This window comes from Podarcis raffonei, chromosome 4, assembly GCF_027172205.1.
Source record: "Podarcis raffonei isolate rPodRaf1 chromosome 4, rPodRaf1.pri, whole genome shotgun sequence".
In the NCBI taxonomy this organism is placed as follows: domain Eukaryota; kingdom Metazoa; phylum Chordata; class Lepidosauria; order Squamata; family Lacertidae; genus Podarcis; species Podarcis raffonei.
Window position 1 is genome coordinate 35,780,736 of NC_070605.1, and position 22,400 is coordinate 35,803,135.

At 39.0% G+C, this 22,400-nt stretch overlaps 1 protein-coding gene across 11 annotated transcripts in view; it reads right to left on the reverse strand.

Annotated features, from left to right (window-relative positions):
* ABI3BP (ABI family member 3 binding protein) overlaps window positions 1-22,400 on the reverse strand; it is a 137,362-nt gene that overhangs the window by 69,520 nt on the left and 45,442 nt on the right. For all 11 annotated transcript variants that reach the window (XM_053386207.1, XM_053386202.1, XM_053386199.1 and 8 more), the window contains exons 7-15: window positions 16,738-16,789; window positions 14,154-14,225; window positions 13,607-13,690; window positions 11,234-11,311; window positions 8,690-8,764; window positions 7,911-7,985; window positions 6,929-7,051; window positions 5,203-5,274; window positions 4,857-4,928 (exon numbers count right to left, since the gene is read on the reverse strand). In XM_053386207.1, the coding sequence (XP_053242182.1) occupies window positions 4,857-4,928; window positions 5,203-5,274; window positions 6,929-7,051; window positions 7,911-7,985; window positions 8,690-8,764; window positions 11,234-11,311; window positions 13,607-13,690; window positions 14,154-14,225; window positions 16,738-16,789 (703 nt within the window). The remainder of the gene's footprint in view (window positions 1-4,856; window positions 4,929-5,202; window positions 5,275-6,928; window positions 7,052-7,910; window positions 7,986-8,689; window positions 8,765-11,233; window positions 11,312-13,606; window positions 13,691-14,153; window positions 14,226-16,737; window positions 16,790-22,400) is intronic.

Below are 22,400 nucleotides of genomic sequence, written 5' to 3' on the forward strand. Positions count from 1 at the left end.
TAAGGGGGACCTTTCATCTAGGTGCACTGTGCCTATATGGGGAAGGACTGGACACCCAATGTTGTGGCCCAATGCCTTTTACAGGATTAAAACAGCAACAACCAAAAAATCTAACCAAGTGCTTCCCCCCAAGATTACCCCCCCCAATGGTTGTGTTTGCTTATGATACACACTTCCATAGTCTTATGGTGACTGAGTCAGTGATGTGGTTATTGATACACCTAACATTAAAGCAATAAAAGGCACTAATTGCATCTCACACTATCTTACACTGCTGTGTCACATTTCAACTCTGAAGAAGCAATTCAGCATTTTTTGAATGAAAATGCATTGTGTTTTCCTTTTTTCAAGTCCTTCACTTTCCCATGGGGCAGGCCTCCTACCATGTATCAATACATTTTTCACCACAAATGCAGCCAACCATTTTTCTCCTATCATTTCCTAGTATTTAGTTGTTAAAAACATTTATGCTATATATGGTTTTGCATACTTTCCATGTGGAAAAGTTACTCCTCCTTTTCGTTTCATGCAGATGTTTTTGTAGCGGTTGGCTGGCCTTATTACAATCAACACCGCAAGCCTTAGGCTTTAAAACCACCCACAAAAATCAGAGGACAACAAAAAAGCCCTTTGTACCACAAAGCCAAGAAGAGGTTCACTCTGAGGACAAGTGTAGGGAAGTACGGTATTAATGGAATAAATAATGTTCAAGACAGGAGAAGATATCCTATAAATAACTCTCATTTATGAAGTCAGAGGTAAAAAGGGAAAACAACCACCACTAATAACTGGTGAGTATTTAAGGGCAATCTACCACATGGAGGTAATAGAACTGTAGAGCTGGAAGGAATCCCTAATGTCATTTAGTCCAGCCCGCTGCTATGCAGGAATCTCAACTAATTCATGCCCAGGACTTCATCAGCATACTAGCTGATGTGGAAAGGGAACCAATTTTCTTGTATCAAGCTACAAACATTGCCTACTGACAAAAAACAACTCTCCACCCAAACCATTGGGATGTTTTAACTTTTCATTCAGATGTAATTCACTATGAAAACAAATTTCAGCATATAAAATTGAATTAAAGGATAATGACCCATTAGAACGAGCAGGCTGCAATTATCAAATACAGTCTGTGGTCACTCTCAGGCTCTGTATCTGTATTTTACCACAAAGCCAAAAGAAAATTTAGACCATGCCTTCTGAGGTCCTTAGACACATTTTTGGCATCAAGGAAATCAAAATAACAATGTTGACTAAGGCAGCTCAGAAATGGTGTCTATTCTTTCTTCCAGAATCTCCGTCACACCTAACCCAGTTTCCAGTGCTACCAGCTATTGCTCCTGCTTCCATGCAGAATCCTTGACCTACTATTCCTTTAATGCTGTGCCTGTACCTATGAAATTTTACCTCTCTTCTTTGCCATGCACACAGTTATAGGCCTTGATTTCACATTGTCCTCTGAATTAGAAGAATCCTCTACTAGTTTGCCTATCCAAACACCTTCTGGTTTAATCTCAGTGTTCACATGGTTGATTAACCATATTTCTCTCTCTCTCTTTTTTGGTATTGCTGTTTTATTGAAATATTTTCATTGGTTTTGTCCCGAGATGTAAAGCTGAATGTGCAAGTTAAATGCATATACATTACAGGCTTGATGTACGTGCATTTTTGTAAATGTTATTTGGCTGGAGAACTGCACTGCAAAATTTGGAGGAGTGCAAATTTTGAAAGATGGCTGTGTTTCAGTTTGCGTGTTGTTTTGGAAAGTGTGAATTTTGTAGGTGCACTTTTACATGCAACATGAACTGCTCAGGACAACACGTCTGTACAAAATTAATTAGTGCCAGGAGGCTAGGTTCTGAGCAATCAGGAAACTGCAATGGTCAGGGGTTTGTTTGTTTTTTGCTTTTTAGGAAAACAGAAAGCTGTTCACAAAGACCAGACAATGGAGATATTGAAAATCAGAAAACCATGTGCCATGTTAGAGTCACACAATACGTGTGTTCTCTATGTGTCCTGGAACAGATGAATTAATAGGAAATTTCATAATATGTTCCATAAAGAAAGCAAAGAAAGTTTAAGAACACATTTTGACAAGGGACTGCAAGATATTTAAAAATGCATCTCCAATCTGAATTCTGTGGTATAAAAAGCTAAACAGTCCACCACATAAACTCACGATCTGCTTCACTAACTTTTGGAGTTCATATTTCCTACTTCATATACTGTGCTGAGCATTTCTCTCCTCATTAGTCCTTTTATTCTAGAAAAAATGTGCTGGTACTCACCATAAAGTTGTTACAGTTAAGCACCACAACTTTAACCATTGCTTTTTTCTAGAAAAAAATGGTGCTGGTACTGTGTACTCTTGAGTACATCCAGAAAAAATCGCTGCTCCTCATAGAAGCGAATGGGAGCCCCTGTGCTGAGGGGTCACGTCCAAAAAACATCAAGAATAGACTTTAGGTCACATCTGATATTACCAGTTTCACTCCTGGGAATAAGCTACAAGTTACTCCCATGATTAAATCTGTATTAGGACAGACACTCATGTCTAGACATAAGCCAGAGTTAGAGAAACATATATTTGCTTGGCTCATGAGCAGACATGAGTGTGAGTCCTTCCAACATTATAATTTCATCAATAGGATGACCAACAAGGAAAAAATTATGGGGACAAGTCATGTACACTACATGAAATAGGAACCCTTTTCCATATAATTTTAGGGTGATGTCTACTTTGTTATTTTTAGAGGGAAAAGTGATTTTAAAAATCTTAATTTTTTTTAGAAGAAATTCTAAAAACATATGGAAGGGAGAATTCTGTATAATGTTGCATGCATTATACAGAAAATGCCCACCATCCGCAAACCAAATTAATTTATGTCAATTGAATTAAAGGATTTGTTTGCAAATATGGCAAACTTGGATAAATGGTTCATTGCCAACAGAAAGTACACAAGCAACCTTGGAGATTTTACAAGGAAAAAGTTGCATGATTCATAGCTCTTGGCTAAAGGAACTAGGTTTTCCCTTTTTGCATAAATGAAGAGCTATCAGAATTCTGTGCAAAATATAACAACCATCTTAACAAAGGCATCTTTTCAGAAACTTAAACCTCACCATAAATTGGCCACCCAGAGTGTTTCTAAATGAAAAGAAATGTCTCCCTCCGGTATATTTTAAATACTGCAGAGGAAATCCAGGGAAAATTTCAATGAAGACTTCCAAGAAAGTGTGCTTGAAATAGTAACTAAAATGCCAGGTATATAGTAAAACCTGATGGACTGACTTCTGATATTATGAAGGAATTTGTGGATCTCAGACTCAAGTAAATTAATTTAAGAAAAGAAAAATTAAATTATGAAGGTGATTGTTCTTGTTATCTGATCAATATCCACATTAAGAGTAAAGCGTGCCTTGGAAACTTGAACATACAAAAAATCTGCAATCAAAATAAGCCATAACTTCTATAAGCCGGAAGGACTAGGAGATCCCAATCAAGGATTTGCCAGATTGTTGGCATGTCCACATTTGACAATGGTGATCACCTCTTTGGGATGTAAAAAGGGCATGGAATCCAGCTTGCCTCCATGCAAGTGCCAGACTAGCAGTTCACAAACAGTTCAGGAGTGCTGACAGAACACACCCACCCAGATGTGCTGGCTTCCACCATTGGCCACTGGCACCAACGGGAGTTTCCCTCCAATGTTAAAGTACAACTTTGTGGGGTAGGTGTAGGAGGAAAGGTTTTGATTATGACTGGTCTCTCCAGTGGCTCTTATTTACCATAAAAACAATACACGCACTGTTAAAACATGTGATTGCATGATGTGTCGTTTGGCCCATGCTCAATCACATTATTTGAAACTGTGTCTTGGGCACTAAGATCCTCTTCAGCATGTTCTGCAAACATACCGTTTTCCCTTCTGAGATAAAAGGGAGTTCCTAATACCTCAACGGGACTTTTATGACAGCAACAATAGCATCCTGATGGCTTCTTTCTTGCCAGTTCAATATGTAAGGGACAAGGTGTCTCAAAGACCTACAGCTCTTTCCACCAAAGCAGCTTGCAGGCAGATAATAACTGTTGGTTTAATAGGGTAGCCATGTGTTCTACTTTACAGAGGACGGTCCTCTGTTGGAAGGACTGCCAGAGGACAACCCTGTTTCGAGGAACGCTCTATATGAGGGTTGTCCAGTCCAAATCTGGTTCAAAGATAAGTAATTATAAAAACAAAAATTTTTTTTCCTTCCAGTAGCACCTTAAAGACCAACTAAGTTAGTTCTTGGTATGAGCTTTCGTGTGCATGCACACTTCTTCAGATACACTATTATGTATATAATTTTCCCCCTATGCAAATTGATAGTGTGGGGCCACCAATCTGCATCAGGGTCATATCAGAGGGGGGAATTTAAGCTCACTTACCCCCTCCACGCTAAAATCCTAATCCAGATTGCTCCTCCTGCACTGGCAATTTTGTACTTAAGGGCAAAGATGTGGAGCTAATGTAGTATCTCGTCTGGACAGCTTGTTTGACGCTGCCAGCTGAGCTGCCACAAATTGCCCAGAAATCCTGTTTGAGCCTACTGAAATCTTGTCCTCTTCCTCTGCATTACCCACAATGTGGAAATACTATGGAAGTGCTGCTCAGCTGAATGTGCTTATGATTATGGGCACCAACATTTATGTGGTCTCCCCATATTACTTTTCCTTATGTGCATATAAACTTGAGAGATTTAGGCTTATTGTTGCATTTTACTTACTTATTTATTTTTGTCTGGAGTACCAAACTATTCAAATAACACCTGTCCTGAAAAAGGCAACGTAAGAGAAAAATAGTAATAATTACCCAGCCTTGTTGGTGTGGCTTTTGGAGCAGGTGGCTGGGGTGCTGAAGGAACTGGCTGCATTTCACTTGAAGCTATAGTGAAAGAAATGGCCAAACCTTTATATAGAGCATCGGTGCAAAATTCACCTTACAAGTCTGTAAGACCCCATTATCATACAGGGCGTTCTGGGAACATAATTTTGCAAATTACAGAAAGATAATTGAAAGAAGTGGAAATTGGTTGCATCATAATCCATCATGTACAGAACCAAAGAAAACATTACCATTGCAATATAGCTTTTAAATGAAATATTAAAGAAGTGAAGTTAAAATGATTGTTAGTTGTACTTAAAAAGTTTGCCATTACCCAATGTTTCCGTGGGCATTTGAAGTGTGTGAGGTGTTTTAGTTTTAGGAATTTCTGGCAACTCGTGTGGAGCTAGAAGTTGGAAAAAGAAAAAGAAGCCCAATGTATCAGTATTCAAAATACTGAAAATAAGTACTTACTACTTCGTAATTTGGTGTAACAGACAGACAGAAAATCTTATTAATCTCTATGTTTCGGTGATGGTGGACAACCTCACTTGATTAGGCTGTGGTAAGCAACTATTTTGTTTGCTAAGCTCCACTGAATCAATACCAAACGGCAAGACAAAACAGGCCTGAGCTAGTTGCACATATAGACTGACCAAATTACAAGAAGCAAATTTACAAAGACTGAGCCAAATACAGGAGTGATCACACAGGTATGAATCATAACTGAGGTTTTAATTCAAAATAGCTGAAAGTGCCAATAGTAATACTAATAATTTATTATTTATACCCCGCCCATCTGGCTGGGCTTCCCCAGCCACTCTGGGCAACTCCCAACAGAATGTTAATAATAATAATAATAATAATAATAATAATAAAGTGACAAAACATTAAACATTACAAACTTCCCTAAACCTGCCACAGGGTGAAGATGATGTGGCATGTGAGAACGATTGCGATAATATATACCCAAACCATTATATTTTATTATAAATATAATAACAACACACACACATTTTGGAAGTTAATTATCTGGTTATTTGTGATTATTTTCATATGTATCTATAAACCTATAGATGTACTCTATGGCTTATGCCTAAGACATTTTCTAATGATTCCAGAAACCTTTTCTTAATAATTAACACATAATTGTCCTAAACGTTATTTTTGGTTCTTTATGATTTTTTCTTTTTCTTTATGAGTGAACCTTTGTGATCTGCATGGTATTTATGGTTCACAGTATTCTCCCTCTCCCTCTGGCTTAATTTAATACTCAAGTCAACCATAAAATAAAAAGGTTTCTATAATATTATTTTTGTGATAAAAAGTAGTATAGATAAACAAAAGGAAAATTAGCAGATGAATTCAGATCATTGCCTGTAGAATAGCTCATATAGACAGACTTGCAAGTAAAATGTTGCTGGATCTTTTTGTAATATTAAAGGCTAATATACATGGAATCCAACTGTTATGTATAAATTTTGCCAATTCTGTCTTTAGAGTGGCATAATTTTATTGGAGATTACTTTATTTCCTATTGTGAGCAATAAAAAACCCATGGGTTTGACTTTAAATCCTTTTCTGTCTATGCTTAGTATAATTCCTTACAATTTTAAACAAGTGCTAGCAATATATATTATATGAGCCTATTTTTATTGTCTGACATCAATGATGTAAGGAACCATAGATTCACTTTGATACCCAAAGCTTTCCTTTCCATTCAGTAATAATAGCTTTGAATTAATTTCTCAAAGGCCACCTGTTCATAAGTTTCCCAACTCTCCATTATGCTTCACATTTAATTTCATCAAAATATATTCTTCTTTATATACTCATCTTATTTAACTAGAACAATTATCTTTAAAATAATGAATGAGAAAGGTGCTTTGCAGGCTTTGTAAAGTTGTGATGATCAGCTTTAATTGAAACAGGTTTACTTATTGATGTCCATACACTCCCCCCCACCACATTGCAGTGATTACTTGCTTATTATACGACAGTCATGACTTCAGTAATACAATAAAATTGTTTCTCTTTAACATATATGCACCTACACATACCAGAGGTAGCCTTCAACAGCCCTGTGTCTGCAGCAGAAATACTATGTACAGAGTATTTATCCTGTGTGTCAAGTGGCAATTCAACCAAAGGTTTTGAAGACTCCACTTCCCTTTCCGTGTGAGCTAAAAAAGAGAGAGTTAACATCCTTTCTTTAGACATTCAGGACACTATGGCCACATTATGCAAAGCAGGACAGGGTGATGAAGACAACTTCACAAAGATAATATTTTGTTTTCAATGGAGCTTCCAGACTCCCACTATCTTTGGGTGGTATTCAGCCACATACCTGCAGATTCAGGTTGCACAATTAAAGCTGATTTTGTACTCTTGTGTAACAAACCTGCTCCCCTCCTCAAAAAATAAAAATAAAATAAACCAGACTGCTAGTGACAAGGGAAGTGAAGGATAATGATTGCTTGATGCAACATTGTATAATTACCCTGTGAACAAATCACAACAAATACTCAATAAACAGCCAACATTGTCTGCAAACTTTGTGCAAACATAATCAGGTTAAATGCTCAACAAACAGGTCACCCAGAAGCATCTTTTGTCTCACTGCTTGAATAGCCATAATGTATTTTGCTAAAGAAAAATTGATTTTTTTAGTTGACAATACAAAAAGACATTAAATATCTCTCCCAGCTAGCAAGCATGTTTTCAAAAATCACTGAAAGAAACACTGAAAAAGACACTAAAAAGCAACAGAGACCACAATCTTATGCATGCTTCCTTAGCTTTAAGTCACACTAAATTCAATATTGAGCAAACAGGTATAGGATCACAACTATATTTCAAGAATGCTCCAAAAATACAGGAAGCTGATGCAAGACTGATTGCATTCCCCTGCATGGCAGTAACCACTTGCTTATCTATTATGTAGCAGTTGATTCTGTTTCATATGTATGCACCCACACATATCAGAGATAGCCTTCAGTAGCTCTAGGTCTGCAATGGAAATGCCATAAACAAAGTATTTACCCAGTGTGTCAAGTGGCAATTTAGCCAAAGGGGTTTTATTAAGTTTTGAGGATTCTGGTTCACTTTCAGAATGAGCTTAAAAAAAGAAAGAGAAAAGGGTTAATATTATTTCTTTATTGGAAAGAGGACACCACATTCTGTTAGCACAGCAGTTGCAATTCTACCATAATGTTCCTAAAGCACTGTTATCAAAAGTTGGTCACATTGAGCATGTGGGGTATATGTAGCCTCATATAACCAACATGCTCAACTGTAATTAATGCTTGAAGTTGTTAGGACCAGAGAGTAAGTTGTCCTACCAGGCTTAGCAAGGTCATATTCCCTCACCTTGGGAGGAAATGTTACCAAATTATTCTTTTTTTCCTATTTCCATCATATGAAACTGACCAGTAAGGATATCTAAGATGGATGCTCTAAGTTTAGACTTAGGAAGGCTTCCACAAGCCAAATTTGTGTTGCTATACAAAAAATATAGAAACTCTTACCACTTTTTGAAAGTAAGTTGTACTGTCCTCTGTTTTTTGCTGCTGTATGGAAAAGCCCATGGATCTGACCTTTGAAGAGTTTGTAAGTAAACCATTTTTAACTTACCAAACATGTAGTCTCTTCCTCTGCAAAGTGGAAGTGGGGAGTTTTGAAAGAAACTTAGAAGGGAACATTTAAAAGATCTAACAGCCTATAGCTTCATGCTTTACTTTGCTTCATGTTTTGTGATTTTAAATCTCTGCAGGGGGTCTCTCACTAAATAGTACTTGCAGCACAGGAAGGTTGTACTTTACCTGGAAAGCTCTTTGTTTCTTCTGAGGCACTGGCAGCTGTAGGTTTGCTGCTTCCCCAGTCTAGTTCAGTCATAGCTGCAAGATTTAAAAAGTTAGCATAATTCTTAGTGTATGGTAGGATATCCAAGTATAATTGAATTAGGTCAAGCAGCATGTAACAAAAGAAACCTCATTTCAGAATATAAGGTCATTGTTAGACATTTAAAATCCTTTGATCATTCAATCAAGGAAGGGCATGTGCAACTATTTATAAAACACAGTATATTGTGCTTTCTTTCAAAGTAATTTCTCCATGTAAATAGGCAAGGGTGTAGCTAACAATAGCCAGTCCCACTGTCATGCAAGTCAAATAGAAACCATTCCAGTGATCATTCTGGATTTATGCAAGGGAACAATCCATTGGTGGTTTGAGTAATTTAAGAGACCAAGTTAGAGGAGTGAAGAAATATCAGAAAGTGTGAATAAATACAAGCTGTATTATAAAGAGAAAAGTAATAAACGGAGCATGGAAGGGATCAAATAATGGAAAAGTACATTTATTGTGTTTTGAAAAACAAATAAGAAAAGGATGAAAATGTTCTGCTAATGAAAGGACACCCACATCATTTTCATATAAGTTTAAAAACTTGATAGTGAACCGAATATTACACTGAGCATAAAAGCACATACAGTGGTACCTCGGGTTCCATATGCTTCAGGTTACATACTCCTCTAGTACCTTGGGTTAAGAACTTTGCTTCAGGATGAGAACAGAAATCATGCTCTGGCAGTGCGGCGGCAGCAGGAGGTCCCATTAGCTAAAGTGGTGATTCAGGCTAAGAATAGTTTCAGGTTAGGAACGGACCTCTGGAATGAATTAAGTACTTAACCTGAGGTACCACTGTATACAGTATTTCACCAGAAATGTACGGTCACTGAAACTCCATGAAATAGTTTTTTCAGCTTGTGATTGAAAACCATTCACTCAATTTCCCCTTAAAGATCATGCATGAAAAAATATCTGGATAATTGTAGTGGCTACCTAAGACTCTGTAGAAAAGATAGAACAGTGCATCCAGGCCACCTCTCCATCTCCAAGAAGGGATATAGCTGGTTCAGCAGCTGGTAGAGGCACTACTAAGTTATTGGATGTTATTTACATATCCAGTGGCAATGCTGGATCTAAAAACGAGTCGCAAGCTGTAGATGTCTGATTAATGTTTCCAATTTCCCTGTATACCCCTTTTTAAAACCAGTGTTCTAAAAGACATCCATCGTCTTCTGCTTCATAGTTTGCCTCTTCCATGTTACTGAAACAACTAGCAGTGCAATCCTGTGCATATCTCTTTGGCTTCCGTGGTGGTTCCCCTTAAACAGGGCCGTCTTTACCCAGGGGTGCAAGGGGGGTGGGGCACCTGGGTGCCAAATTCGGGGGGGGGGGCAAATGTACACCTACTGTATACCGGTCCCTCTCGATCGGCGGCAATGGAAAGCAATGGAGCAAAAGTCCCCGGCCCCCTCCTCCGTCATTCTGTTCCTCTGTAGCATCAAATATTCCCGACAAGTCGGGAAACAAAAGCAGTTTGGGTCCACTACGTTGTTGTTACAGGTGAGCGATTTCCCCCCTAAAAAAGGTCAACAACTTTGGGTTCCCCCCTCCCCAAAGAATCTCAACTTTGAGTTCACTCCCCCTAAAAAAAAGTCAACAACTTTGGGTTCCCGCCCTCCCCTCTTTGCACCCCAGCAGTGCATATGCTAAAGACGGCCCTGCCCTTAAATATGTGCACATTGGATTGCAGCCAAAATATCACAGGCCAAAAAGAACCCCCCCAAAACAGCTTGCTATAATGCAACAGAAAGCATTAAACTGGACAAGTGCCAGAGCATGTCCCTGATTGCTGGGTATGACTCATTTAAACACTATCCTAACTAAAGACACCTCAGGTATCAAGCAGGCTGTTCCATCTGTAACAGTTTGTTCAGTATACAGAAGTGTAAAAGTATTAGATGGGAGTGCAGTTGACCTCTGTAAAGGTTAAATAAGCACAACACACCAACAGAATATTAAATGAGCTTCCAAATCAGAAATTTTTTGAAGTTTATAACTCATAAAAAGAATATGGCTGTACAGTGGTACCTCGGGTTAAGTACTTAATTCGTTCCGGAGGTCTGTTCTTAACCTGAAACTGTTCTTAACCTGAAGCACCAGTTCAGCTAATGGGGCCTCCTGCTGCTGCTGCACCGCCGGAGCACGATTTCTGTTCTTATCCTGAAGCAAAGTTCTTAACCCGAGGTACTATTTCTGGGTTAGCGGAGTCTGTAATCTGAAGCGTATGTAACCTGAAGCGTATGTAACCTGAAGTACCACTGCATAGAGATGCTGAGGGAAATAGTTAACATGCAGGAAAATGAGAATACTTCAATACATTTTGCCTAACTGATGTAAGCTCAGTTTTATGTAGTATTTTATTAATGTGGTCTAAATAAATGAATGAATTGTTAATTGAGCACACAATCTAATTAAAACAAAATAAACAATAGAAATAAACAGAAAAAAATAATCACCGGGCTGGGATTGGGGAGAGATTTCTTGTACTTCTGGTGTCTTGGATTCCGCAGGCCATTCCTGGGTTTCATTCTTAGCTTTTTAAAGAAAATGTAGGATTTAGTAAACACATATATTATCCATTACAACTACAGAGATTGTGACAAGAAGCAAAGGATCTAAATTTTTGGAAAGTAAATTTCCTAACTTCTCATTGTTCTGCTTTTCTTAATAATAATTGACCCAGCATGACTACCATAAACACTAACATCCCTGATGTCGCCAGTGGTCTCAAAATGGGAGACAGTTGAACACCCCTTCCAAACCAGACCACATCATAATAGTGTTTCACATTAGCTAGTCTGATGGACCTCAGTACATGCACAAGCGAGTAAAGGAAAAATTCAAAACCACTAATTTTCAATTTTTCAGAAGGCAAGCATTAGCAAACGAAGTTAGGATACCACAACCACAAATTTCAGGCTACTGAACTTCATCTGCAAATTATTATTTTGAATTTTCTCATTAAATGGCAATTCAGTGTCTCATCAACTTTGAAGCCTGAACAGAAGATGGTCTTCCCGAATGGATAGTAAGGACTGACATAACCTGAGACCAGGAAGAAGGGACGTTGGATGAAAATTGGAAGAGTCTATAAAGAAAAATTTTTATTTTGGGAATTAGTGTAAAATTAATGAATATTAGGGAGAATGTTGGAATGAAATTGTCTGGTTTTAGCAGAAATGATATAAGGATAAATAAGTATTAAGTTTTTAAGTCTTAAGGTATTTTATGGTATTTTATGGTAAGACAAGGTTAATGTATTTTATGGTAAGATAAGGTCAAATAAAGTAAGGTAAATAGAATAACAGAATATGGTGAAAGATGGATAGGATGTATAGAGTTAATTAATTGGTTATAAGCTAAAGTATAGAAAGGATTTGCTGAAACAATGACTGAATCAGGATACAAGAAGAGGGAGGTGTGAGGAAGTCAGGGAAATAGGCAGATGAAAGATAGGATATGGAATGACTGATTTGTTTTTAACTATTTTTATTTTTCTGTATTTTGTATCTTTTTGTCTTCTTTTTGTCTTCTTTTTTTCTTTTTTTCCTTTTTTCTTTTTCATATTTTTGTATTTCCTCTGAAATTTTAATAAATATTATTACAAAAAAACCCCAGAAGATGGTCTTCCCAAATACTGTCATTTTTTAAAAAAACACGTTACTGATTTTCAGAAAACCACAACAAACTCAAGAACCCTGTAGAGTCAATTAATCACCGGGATTCACCCTTATTTTTCTGTAACTCCTTTCACACCAAAAGATCTTTTGTATTGTTTCTCAGACATTTAGTTCCTTCCTGCTTCTTCTCTTAGTCAGTTGGTGTTTAACCTCATAACTCCACATGTAAGCTTCTACTCAGAATGTAGGAGTAATAAACCTTGTTTATTTATTCCTTCAAACAGCATTCCTAGCAGACTGTTTATTTCTGTACTCTGCTGCAATATATATGTGGAGCCCCAACAATGTTGTCTTGTAATATATTCCATCTCCGTAAAATCTTTTAGACAAAATTGACTAAATAAAGGGTATGTTCACCTAAGCTTCCATAGTCTTTCCAAACATTTTGAATCTATTGACTTAGTTATTTTAACTGGCAAATGTGATGCGCCATCAAGGGATTATTTTAAGTGTGAGGCATCGTGATACCATTTAGGTTCGGTATTCCTCATCTTTCATGAGCAAAATCTCTGAATGGTGCTTTTTCTGCCTAGTCTGTTTTCCTCCTAGTTAAGACAGTCTGTCATCTACTAAGCTTTTGATCTTGCAGGTCAAGTGGGTTTACCTGAAAAGAAGAGTTTTGGGGGAAGAATTTTTGATATACGGTCCTAAACAGGACAACATATATTTAGACCATTCATGTATTTTAGACAATTTAATTTTGTAAAAAGAGATTTATATTTTAAACTTTCCAATTTATTTACCTTTTTAAAGATTTGTACACCCCTTTGCAGCCACCTTTGATCAGCTCATTGGTGCCAGCTATGAACTTTGCTTTAGGCAGGGAACAGCTCCATTTGGTGATTCCGGATCAGGAACTCCTGAGCGCGGCCAATCCCTGTCTGGTTTGCCAAATCAGTGCCAGATGCAAATTCCACTTTCAGCAGGGATCAGCTCCAGTTGCCCCCTAGGCACTTTCAAATACTTGGTAACACAAGGCTAACAGGCTGTGTGATGGTCTCAGTGACCAATGGAGGAAGACCCACAGTGGTGAAACATTCCCACTCAATTTCCAAACATGGATGTCTCGCCATCTTGAAACGTCAGAAGCTGGGCAGACCTGATTTACATGCTTCCCAAATCCAGCTACCGGTACTTGTTTCTGCTTACCCGGTTTTTTCTCTGGTCTTTCAGAGATATCCAGTGATGGCAGTTTCTGTCGTGTTCCATTGAAATCTGGTACAATAAGGTGCACTACACAGGAAGGTAAAGGAGTTGTTCATTCAGGAGTACTTTTTAAAAATTGATGTTTTTGAGTAAAAACTAATATAAAGTGTTAGTGGTGTGGAGAGAGAGCAGTAGGGAAAGAAGATATAATCACGACGAAGGTACTAGTTTCATATTGTAAGTACTACAACCTCCTTAACAGCCCTAACCAAGTTCCCATGCAAGCATTTTACCTTTATGGAAAACGTTTTTTACTTACTTGCTGGAGACAAGTAAAGGGTTGTCCCCACTTTACTCTTAAAGAATGATAACAACAATGTAGCTACCAGCAGTTTTAAGAATATACCTTTCCTTATCTCTCTCTGCTCAGATACAGTAGTAGTAAGAAAGATGCAAAGCAAATAACTATAAGAAAAGAGAAAACTCTAAAAGATAAGGGTTGAAGGTGAACCCTGGTGCACCTATCTGGAATAATGGACATCTTAGTCACCTAGTATTGGTCCTGCTAATGGAGCCTTCTCTGGGATTTTAGATTGTGCCCGATGTGTGACATTTTGAAGTACTGTGAAAACAAGAATGGAATGGAACAATTCTCATTATCTACATTGTCTCTAAGTTGCTGCTAAATTACAAATCAAATTCTCTCACACACATGATCAGTACTTGTGACAATATGCAAAATTTCAGTAAGTTCAGTAAGTTAATTAATACAATACCATCAAGTTAAGTAAGTAAAGAGACAGATCTAAATGTCAGCAATGAGAAGAATAGAGTCCATTTGATTAGGCAATAAGGAAACCACAGGGGATTTTAATGAAAGTAGTTTCAGTGGAGAGAGAAAAAGGCAGACGCCAGGTTGCAGGGATCAAAATAAGAGTTGGAAGAGAGGAAGTCAAGGCAGCATAAATTTGCTCATTTATTACATTTGCATGTCACCGATCCAACCACAATTATCAGGGCAATTAACATAAATAAAATACAATTCACAAATAAAAAATACAGAAACCAAAACAAAATAAATCACCAAAGCAAAAAAAGTCCAGAGAAAGACTTCAGCTAAAATCAACATAAAACATAGCAGCTAAAAAAATGTAAACAATTAAAACCAGCACATAAGCCAGCAATTGGAAACTTGGTGTACAAGTGAAGTACCAATGGCTCATAATGAAAAGGCAGCAAAGATGCCAGGTGAGCCACTCTGGGGGGAGATATTCCATAAAACACCACCATATGTCAGGTGTTTTGAGATAAATGCAGATAGAACCTCATTAACTCCATCCATTATTCCCCTCTAACTGATTGAAGGGGGGGTCATAAGAATGGGGGAAATGGTGGTGTATTCAAAGGAAGTGTGGAAAGAGAGAAGAGACAGGTTGCTGATGTGGTAGTGGAATAACCACAGAGTAGATGGCTGACAGGAGTGGAAAGGGTCAAGGGGAATTGAAGACAGATTAAACTAAGGAACAAGTGTGGCCATCACAACAGGAGCACTACCACCATGCAAATACATGAGAAAATATTAAGAAATGGGGCCCAAAACACATGTTTGGGTTAAAAGCTGGTCCTGGGTCTGAAAAGATTGAAGATACAAGGAATAAATGATTCTCAGAGATGGCGGGGTTTTCAGAAGGAATCCAAGAATGTAAGAAAACCCCTCTGGATCAGGCCATCTACACTGTTTCTATAGTGGCCAACCAGATGCCTGTGAGAACCTGCAAGCAGGATGAAAGCAGAAGAGTACTCTCCCATGAAGATGGACCATAGCCATCCTGGCTAGTAGGCAGGAGCAATATAGTAAGAAAGGTAGGTAAAGAGCTTAATACAAATAACTTCATTTTTTAACTGAAAAAGACAAGGATCCAAGCAGATTGTGGGGCCTTCACAGGACATCAAAAGAAGTGAAGAAACATAGATTATTATTAGATGATGCACAGATCAACGTGCTGCCTGGCCAAGAGAAGGAGAGTAGGAATTTAAAATGGACAGATGGCCAAGCCTTTGTGTTTCCTCCTAAAGACGTTAGCATCATAAGATCATCAATAAAGTTGTTGTTGGATAGAAGGGCAGTAGAGGCTAATCTATTAGGCGAAACGGGACACTCCTCCATGAGCCTCAGTCTGCAATCAGTTTTGGGCCACTGACTGCTGAAGCTGTCAATGCACTGACTACATGTTGGATAGCCACAAACACAGTGATTCAGCTGTTGTGCCAGAAACAAGCTTTTGATGTGCACTTCATACCTCCCATTTTTGAGAAGGCAAAGGAATACATTGTTGTTTTCAGGTACCCCAGCTAAGACTGATGTGATCTAAGCCTGTGCATGGAAAGAAATAAAGAAGCAGCTTTTAGAGTGGGTCTCCAAAGGAGGTAACAGTCTTCGGTTCTGGAAAGTGCCTTTTGGATCTCCCTCTTTGGGGGACTGATGTAGGGCAATGTGACTGCTGTTGGAGTATCTAAGAGGTCTGCTTCCACTCATGTCCCACGTGTAAATAAACTGAAGTATATCATAATGCTTTTATTCTCCAGTAATCTGTCCTCTCAAAGGAATCAAATCCAGATTACTCTGTTCCTATTCAAGGTTTAACTTTAGGTGTCTCACAATATGTTTCCAGGTTCCAAAATTCCATTTGACCTATACAAAACTGGGCTCTTGGAATGGATTTAGCCATATGAAATGCTGTATTGCCCTGGGGTTGTGCCCCTAGGAGAGTTTGGTGTGCATCTTCAAAATCTTCCCTTTTTTTGCAGCCAGAAGAGATAATGCAGACTGCCAACAGGATATGGACTTGGTTGTTGCCAAAAATATTAATTTAACCCAAGATTTTTTTCTTTTTTTTCTGCAGGGATAAGAAGTCATGTTATAAGAACTGATCAGAATGAGTTAAGTCTTGCATTCAGTGTGACAATGGAATTCGGTTAAAGGGATTAGTTTTGAGAATGTTTCCTCCAGTCTTAAGACAAGAATATTCCTTTCTGTTCACGGACCCTCCCCCCAACACACCCCAATTATTTTCATGCATAAAGAAATGTCTTCCATTCTATGGAAATCAAGTATGAGAAGTCATACACATTACCTTGTTTGATTATTGTGTAAGGAAGCTGAACTTTTGAATCTGCTGGTATAAACTGGAGAGGAAAAGAAAACATTTTATAAAAATACGAATGTTACTTGCTTTTTCTCGAGGTGGCAAAATAAGTTTTTCCTAAAGCTCAGTTGTCCCAAGAATGGACATATCTTCCAAGTGCATAGAAAAATAATACTGCTGCTTCAGTTTTATCTAGCTATACAGCCAGTACATGTTTAACTTCATAAATGCAAATGACCCATGCTGTCCTGGCTGCTAACAGCCTAGCAGGACAACCTATGGCTTTTGATTGCTGAATCTGCCAATGCACTATCCATGCAGTGGATAGCCAAAGAAACAGGGGTTCAGCTTGGGCACCAGAAAACAAACTTTTGATGTGCATTTCATACCCAAGTGCTACCATAAGGTAACCAGATTTTTTTCAATGAATCCGGGGACACTTTTCAACTTCAATGGATTTTGTATGGGGACTGATTTGTAAATCCGGGGACTATCCCTGGGAAACGGGGACATCTGGTAACCTTATGCTACCACCCAATTTGGACAAGGCAGAGGAATATATTGTTGCTTTGAAGTTTCAACCACACAGAGACAACATCCCACCTGACATGATAGAAACTGGATTTTAGATTTGGCAATTGTATAGTGTGTTTTTATTTGATAATTATTGCTTTCCAACGGAATAAAAATCTCTTTGTCTTTACAAGGAAAATAAGATCCATCGTCTTAAAAAACTAGCTTTCTGTGTTAAAGAAGTGGCAAACTTCAGCTCTCTCCTATTGGACCTTCTGGATAGCCACTGCTTTAGGCAGCTCCCACAGTCAACATTTTAACTGTAGAAAGTCTGGAAAGTACAAGAAATGCCAGAAATGTGGAAAATTCAAAGCAGCAATAATACTTAAATCTTCTCTGAGGATAAGGCTAATGTAAGAATGTAACGGAACACATGCATTCTGTCCATTTTTCAGTATGGGAATGTGTATACATTAAAATGGCAAACGTATCACATCATCAGAGCTATAATTCTATATGGATTGCAGTCCAAACAGACCCTCTTCTGGCCTCGAGGAGCAGCTTTTTATGGGGTACAAGAAAGAGGTAAAGGGATCTGGAATAACGCAAGTGCTCCTTTAGATCCTGTCCATAATTTGGAAACAAGTGCACTGGGCATGATCCAGCAGGAGTATGACACTTGTTACACTTTTCATTAACTTTTCCGAGTGGCAGACTTGGGAATTATGGTGCCCTATGCATGGTCCAAAATTGGTGACCCCACCCTCACTCTGCCTCCCCAAAGGTGGGCAAGGAGATACCTGGTTTTAGGAAGGAGGCGCAAAGGGTGCGGCAGGTTCAATTACAAAACAGCTTTAACAGAACAATCAAGATTTTGCGATTCGATCTTAAACAGGCCTGAAATGGTTAGACCCTAGCACAGAATGAGAGTAAAACCGCCACATAACTTGGTGATAATTGTACAAGAATCTAATATAATTATTTGAGGTCAGCAGGCATATGGGCAGAAGGGAAATGGTTGTTTTTCTACATCTGGTTTTCAGAAGCTTGTCAAAAAGGCTGCCAAAACAGCTAGGTTATGAGACCGCAGGTTCAAAAAATGATAAAAGCATAGGAAACAACTATTTACACTAGAAATAATAATAATTACATATCAATAGTTGGAGCAGAAGTTAAGTATCTGTGTTAACCTAGTTTCTGCTCAAAAGACTCAACAATCTTGAAAATATTTCCTTCATTCTTAGTCCCAGTTGATAGTTAAGTATATTATTTAGGGCAGTGTTTCCCAACCTTGGGCCTCCAGCTGTTTTTGGACTACAACTCCCATCAACCTTAGCTAGCAAGACCAGTGGTCAGGGATGATGGGAATTGTAGTCCAAAACAGCTGGAGGCCCAAGGTTGGGAAACACTGATTTAGGGAACTTTGTAACAAAAAGGCTGGAAGCAGCTCCTATTTTCTATTTACTTATCTCATTTCCTCCTAAAGGGGAAGGAAATTCTGACATAATGTTAAAAGACCTTTGGCATTCCCAGGGATCAGGCACCAGCCTGGCTGTAGATACTGTAGTTGTAAGAATTACCTGACTCAACCCCAGACTATAAATCAGGTTGTGTAACTAAGTCTACCTACAATATAAGGTGCAATGAAAGCATGATTTGATGTTCAGAAGACATCTAAAAATTAAGCAAACATGGTTATCACAAAGAGAGGACACATTATGCAATATCATAATTTACACTGACAGCTTTACTGATTGATGTGAGGTTTGTTAAGCTTTTATTTCACAGAGAACAAATGTGAGAAATGAAGGACTTAAAGATACTACTGCAAGTACCGTATTTTTCACCCTATAGGATGCACTTTTCCCCCTCCAAAAATGAAGGGGAAATCTGTGTGCGTCCTATGGGGCGAATACGGGCTTTCACTGAAGCTTGGAGAGTGAGAGGGGTCGGTGCGCACCAACCCCTCTCGCTCTCCAGGCTTCAGGAAGCTATCAGCAAGCCTGGGGAGCCTGCGGGAGTTCCCGCAGGGCTCCCTAGGCTGCGAATAGCAGCCTGCCGCTCGGCGCGCCCTGAAGCAGAGCGCCCCTTGCGCCGGGCAGATATCCGCAGCCTGGGGAGCCCTGCGGGAGTTCCCGCAGGGCTCCCTAGGCTGCGGATAGCAGCCTGCTGCACGGAGTGCAGGGCGCGCTGAAGCAGAGCGCCCCGCTCGCCGGGCAGACATCAGCCAACCCCACAAGCTTGGGGGACAGCGGGGAGGCGCAGCGCCGCCATCCTGCTGTTCCTTGACCTGGTTTGGAGGCTGGCGCTGGGGAGAAGCGCGCTTCTCCCCAGCGCCAGCCCCACAAGCTCGGGGGACAGCGGGTAGGTGGAGAGCCGCCATACCGCTGTTCCCTGACCTGGCTTGGTTTCCCCGACCTGGTTTGGGGGGGGGGAATAAAGGAAAACATTTTTTCCTTTATTCCCCCCCCCAAAAAACCTAGGTGCGTCCTATGGGACGGAGCGTCCTATGGGACGAAAAATACAGTATATAAAAAAGCAAAGAATCTTGTGGCATCTTAAAGAGTAACAAATAATTATGACTTAAGCTCTCATGACTACAATCCACTTCATCAGATGCATAAAATGTAATCCTCAGGCACATATTAAAAAGTGAAAGTTGGAATTAAATGGCAATGAAACTGAAAAAGTACAGTCTGACAATTAAATTACAACTTAAATTCATGCAAGAAGAACCCTCCTGAGTGACCCTTCACAGTAGCAGTAATTACTGATAACATAACTACAGTATGTTAGCATTGCTGAGTAAAAAAATATTCAGGACCAAATTAATAGAATCTTTGAAAAGTTTTAATTAGGGATGGAAGGATCTGCCAATTTTTGTTTTCTCAGTTTGTTATTTTTCTGATCTTAAATTAATTCTTCACATTTCTATGATGTGGATAAATCACTTCTGTGATTCTTTTTAAAAAAAGAATACCTCATGAATATTCTTCAACATTTGAGTATGAATTTCTCCTAACACAGCTTTTGTATGTGGTTTTTCACAACATAGTCCATTTTTGTATATTTTCACGAATATCTTCCTTTGTTGCACAATTTTTACCCAATATATCCATTTTCGTAAATCTTGTTTGGTTGGAGAATTCCACTGCAAAATTCAAGTGTGATTTTCGGATTGCTGTGTTTCAGTTCTCATATTGTTTCAAAGTGTGAGTTGCATGGATTTAGGTTTGATTGCAAACTGAATCAAATTTCTCCTAGCTGTAATTTAGCAGTTTCATGCTGGTATTTCTTTTTGAAGTTCCTTTGTTCAAGGATGGCCATAAACTGGGTTGCCATATTTCAACAAGTAAAAACCAGGACACCCCAAAAGTTGTTGGTTGTTTTTTAAAAAAAACAAAAGATAATAGTAATAAAACAATTATTAAACAATTATTAACATCAATTTTTCAGAAATTCCCCCCAGACATCAATTCCGCTGGGGAACCCTTTTCAGCCCAAGGGCCACATTCCCTTCTGGATAACCTTCTGGGGGCCACATGCCAGAGATGGGAAGGGAAGGGCTAAAGGCAAATGTAGCTGGAGCAATAAATATGATTTTTGGCTTTGAACACTACGAGTTTCTTCACTATCCTCTCTATCCTCCACTCAGACAAGCAAGGAGCATTGTCAAAGGACACATTCCAGCCAGGCAAAATCACTTATGGAAGGTGCAAAGCAAACTGATGAGTGGCCCAGGAGGGTGTTTTGCCTGGGGAGAGTCCCAGGCCTGAGATTCTAGAGTTGGCTAAACATTGCTGTAAGATTTGTGTTCTTTTATTCATTTGCATAGGGACTGCAGACCTATCTGTCCTACACAGAATACAGACAGAGATTGATGTGCCATAAGATTATATGTGACAGAAAAATGGGAGATTAATGGAAGTGAGCACTGCATAATTTAGAGAAGATTAGTTGTACAAGCAGTGCCAGAAACCAGACATATTGACTCCTGATTGTATGCCTAATGCACTTAACCATCTATGTTTCACGTTCCTCTGGTTTGGCAAAAACATAAAAGAGTAGGAAGTAGCCATGTAGTTTTTGGCAGTCTTTTCTTTCTTTCTTTTTTGCTGACTTTTGGGAAACGGCCAAAATAACATATATACATTTTAAAGATGCAAGACATCTCTTTTAAGTCAGGCCTGCTCCATTTGACTGGACAAATCTTTGAGAAAATCTGGTTTTTCTTTGGAGATAAACAAACAGAAGAAACTAAAGTTCCCGCCTTCTCGGTCAGAGAATCAAGTAAAGGACTCCACCTTGGAACTTGACATTATAAAACTGTTGCATCAGAATCAAGCAGAAGTGAAATACATCTTCTGACAGTGTTTCCTTCTGCCTCTTCCATACTCATGGCTTATAGAATAAAATAAACAACAGACCAAAGGATGGCATGCAATTTTTACAGATTTCCTATGACCCTGTATAAGGACGCGGGTGGCGCTGTGGGTTAAACCACAGAGGCTAGGACTTGCCGATCAGAAGGTCGGTGGTTCGAATCCCCACGACGGGGTGAGCGCCCGTTGCTCAGTCCCTGCTCCTGCCCACCTAGCAGTTCGAAAGCACCTCAAAGTGCAAGTAGATAAATAGGTACCGCTCCGGCGGGAAGGTAAATGGCGTTTCCATGCGCTGCTCTGGTTCACCAGAAGTGGCTTAGTCATGCTGGCCACATGACCTGGAAGCTGTACGCTGGCTCCCTTGGCCAATAAAGCGAGATGAGTGCCGCAACCCCAGAGTTGGTCACGACTGGAACTAATGGTCAGGGGTCCCTTTACCCTTTACCTTTATGACCCTGTATCTGGCTTGCAAGGAGGTTAAGAGAGCAGAACTGGATGAAGAATGTTTTAATTCTTTCCCACACAACTTAGAAACTTGACATTTTGTATACATGCAGACAAACGTACCCCAATTCCAAAAATGCACAACCACAAACTGAAAAATAGGATATGTCTCTGGATCAAACCTCTGAGTTAAACTACATCCCAAAATGATTTAATATTTTCCCACATGAGCCACGAAGCTGAAATTCAGTCCACATGCAATGGCACTCTCTTTAGTTCTTTATTAGTTACATTTAGTTAATTGCTAGACTA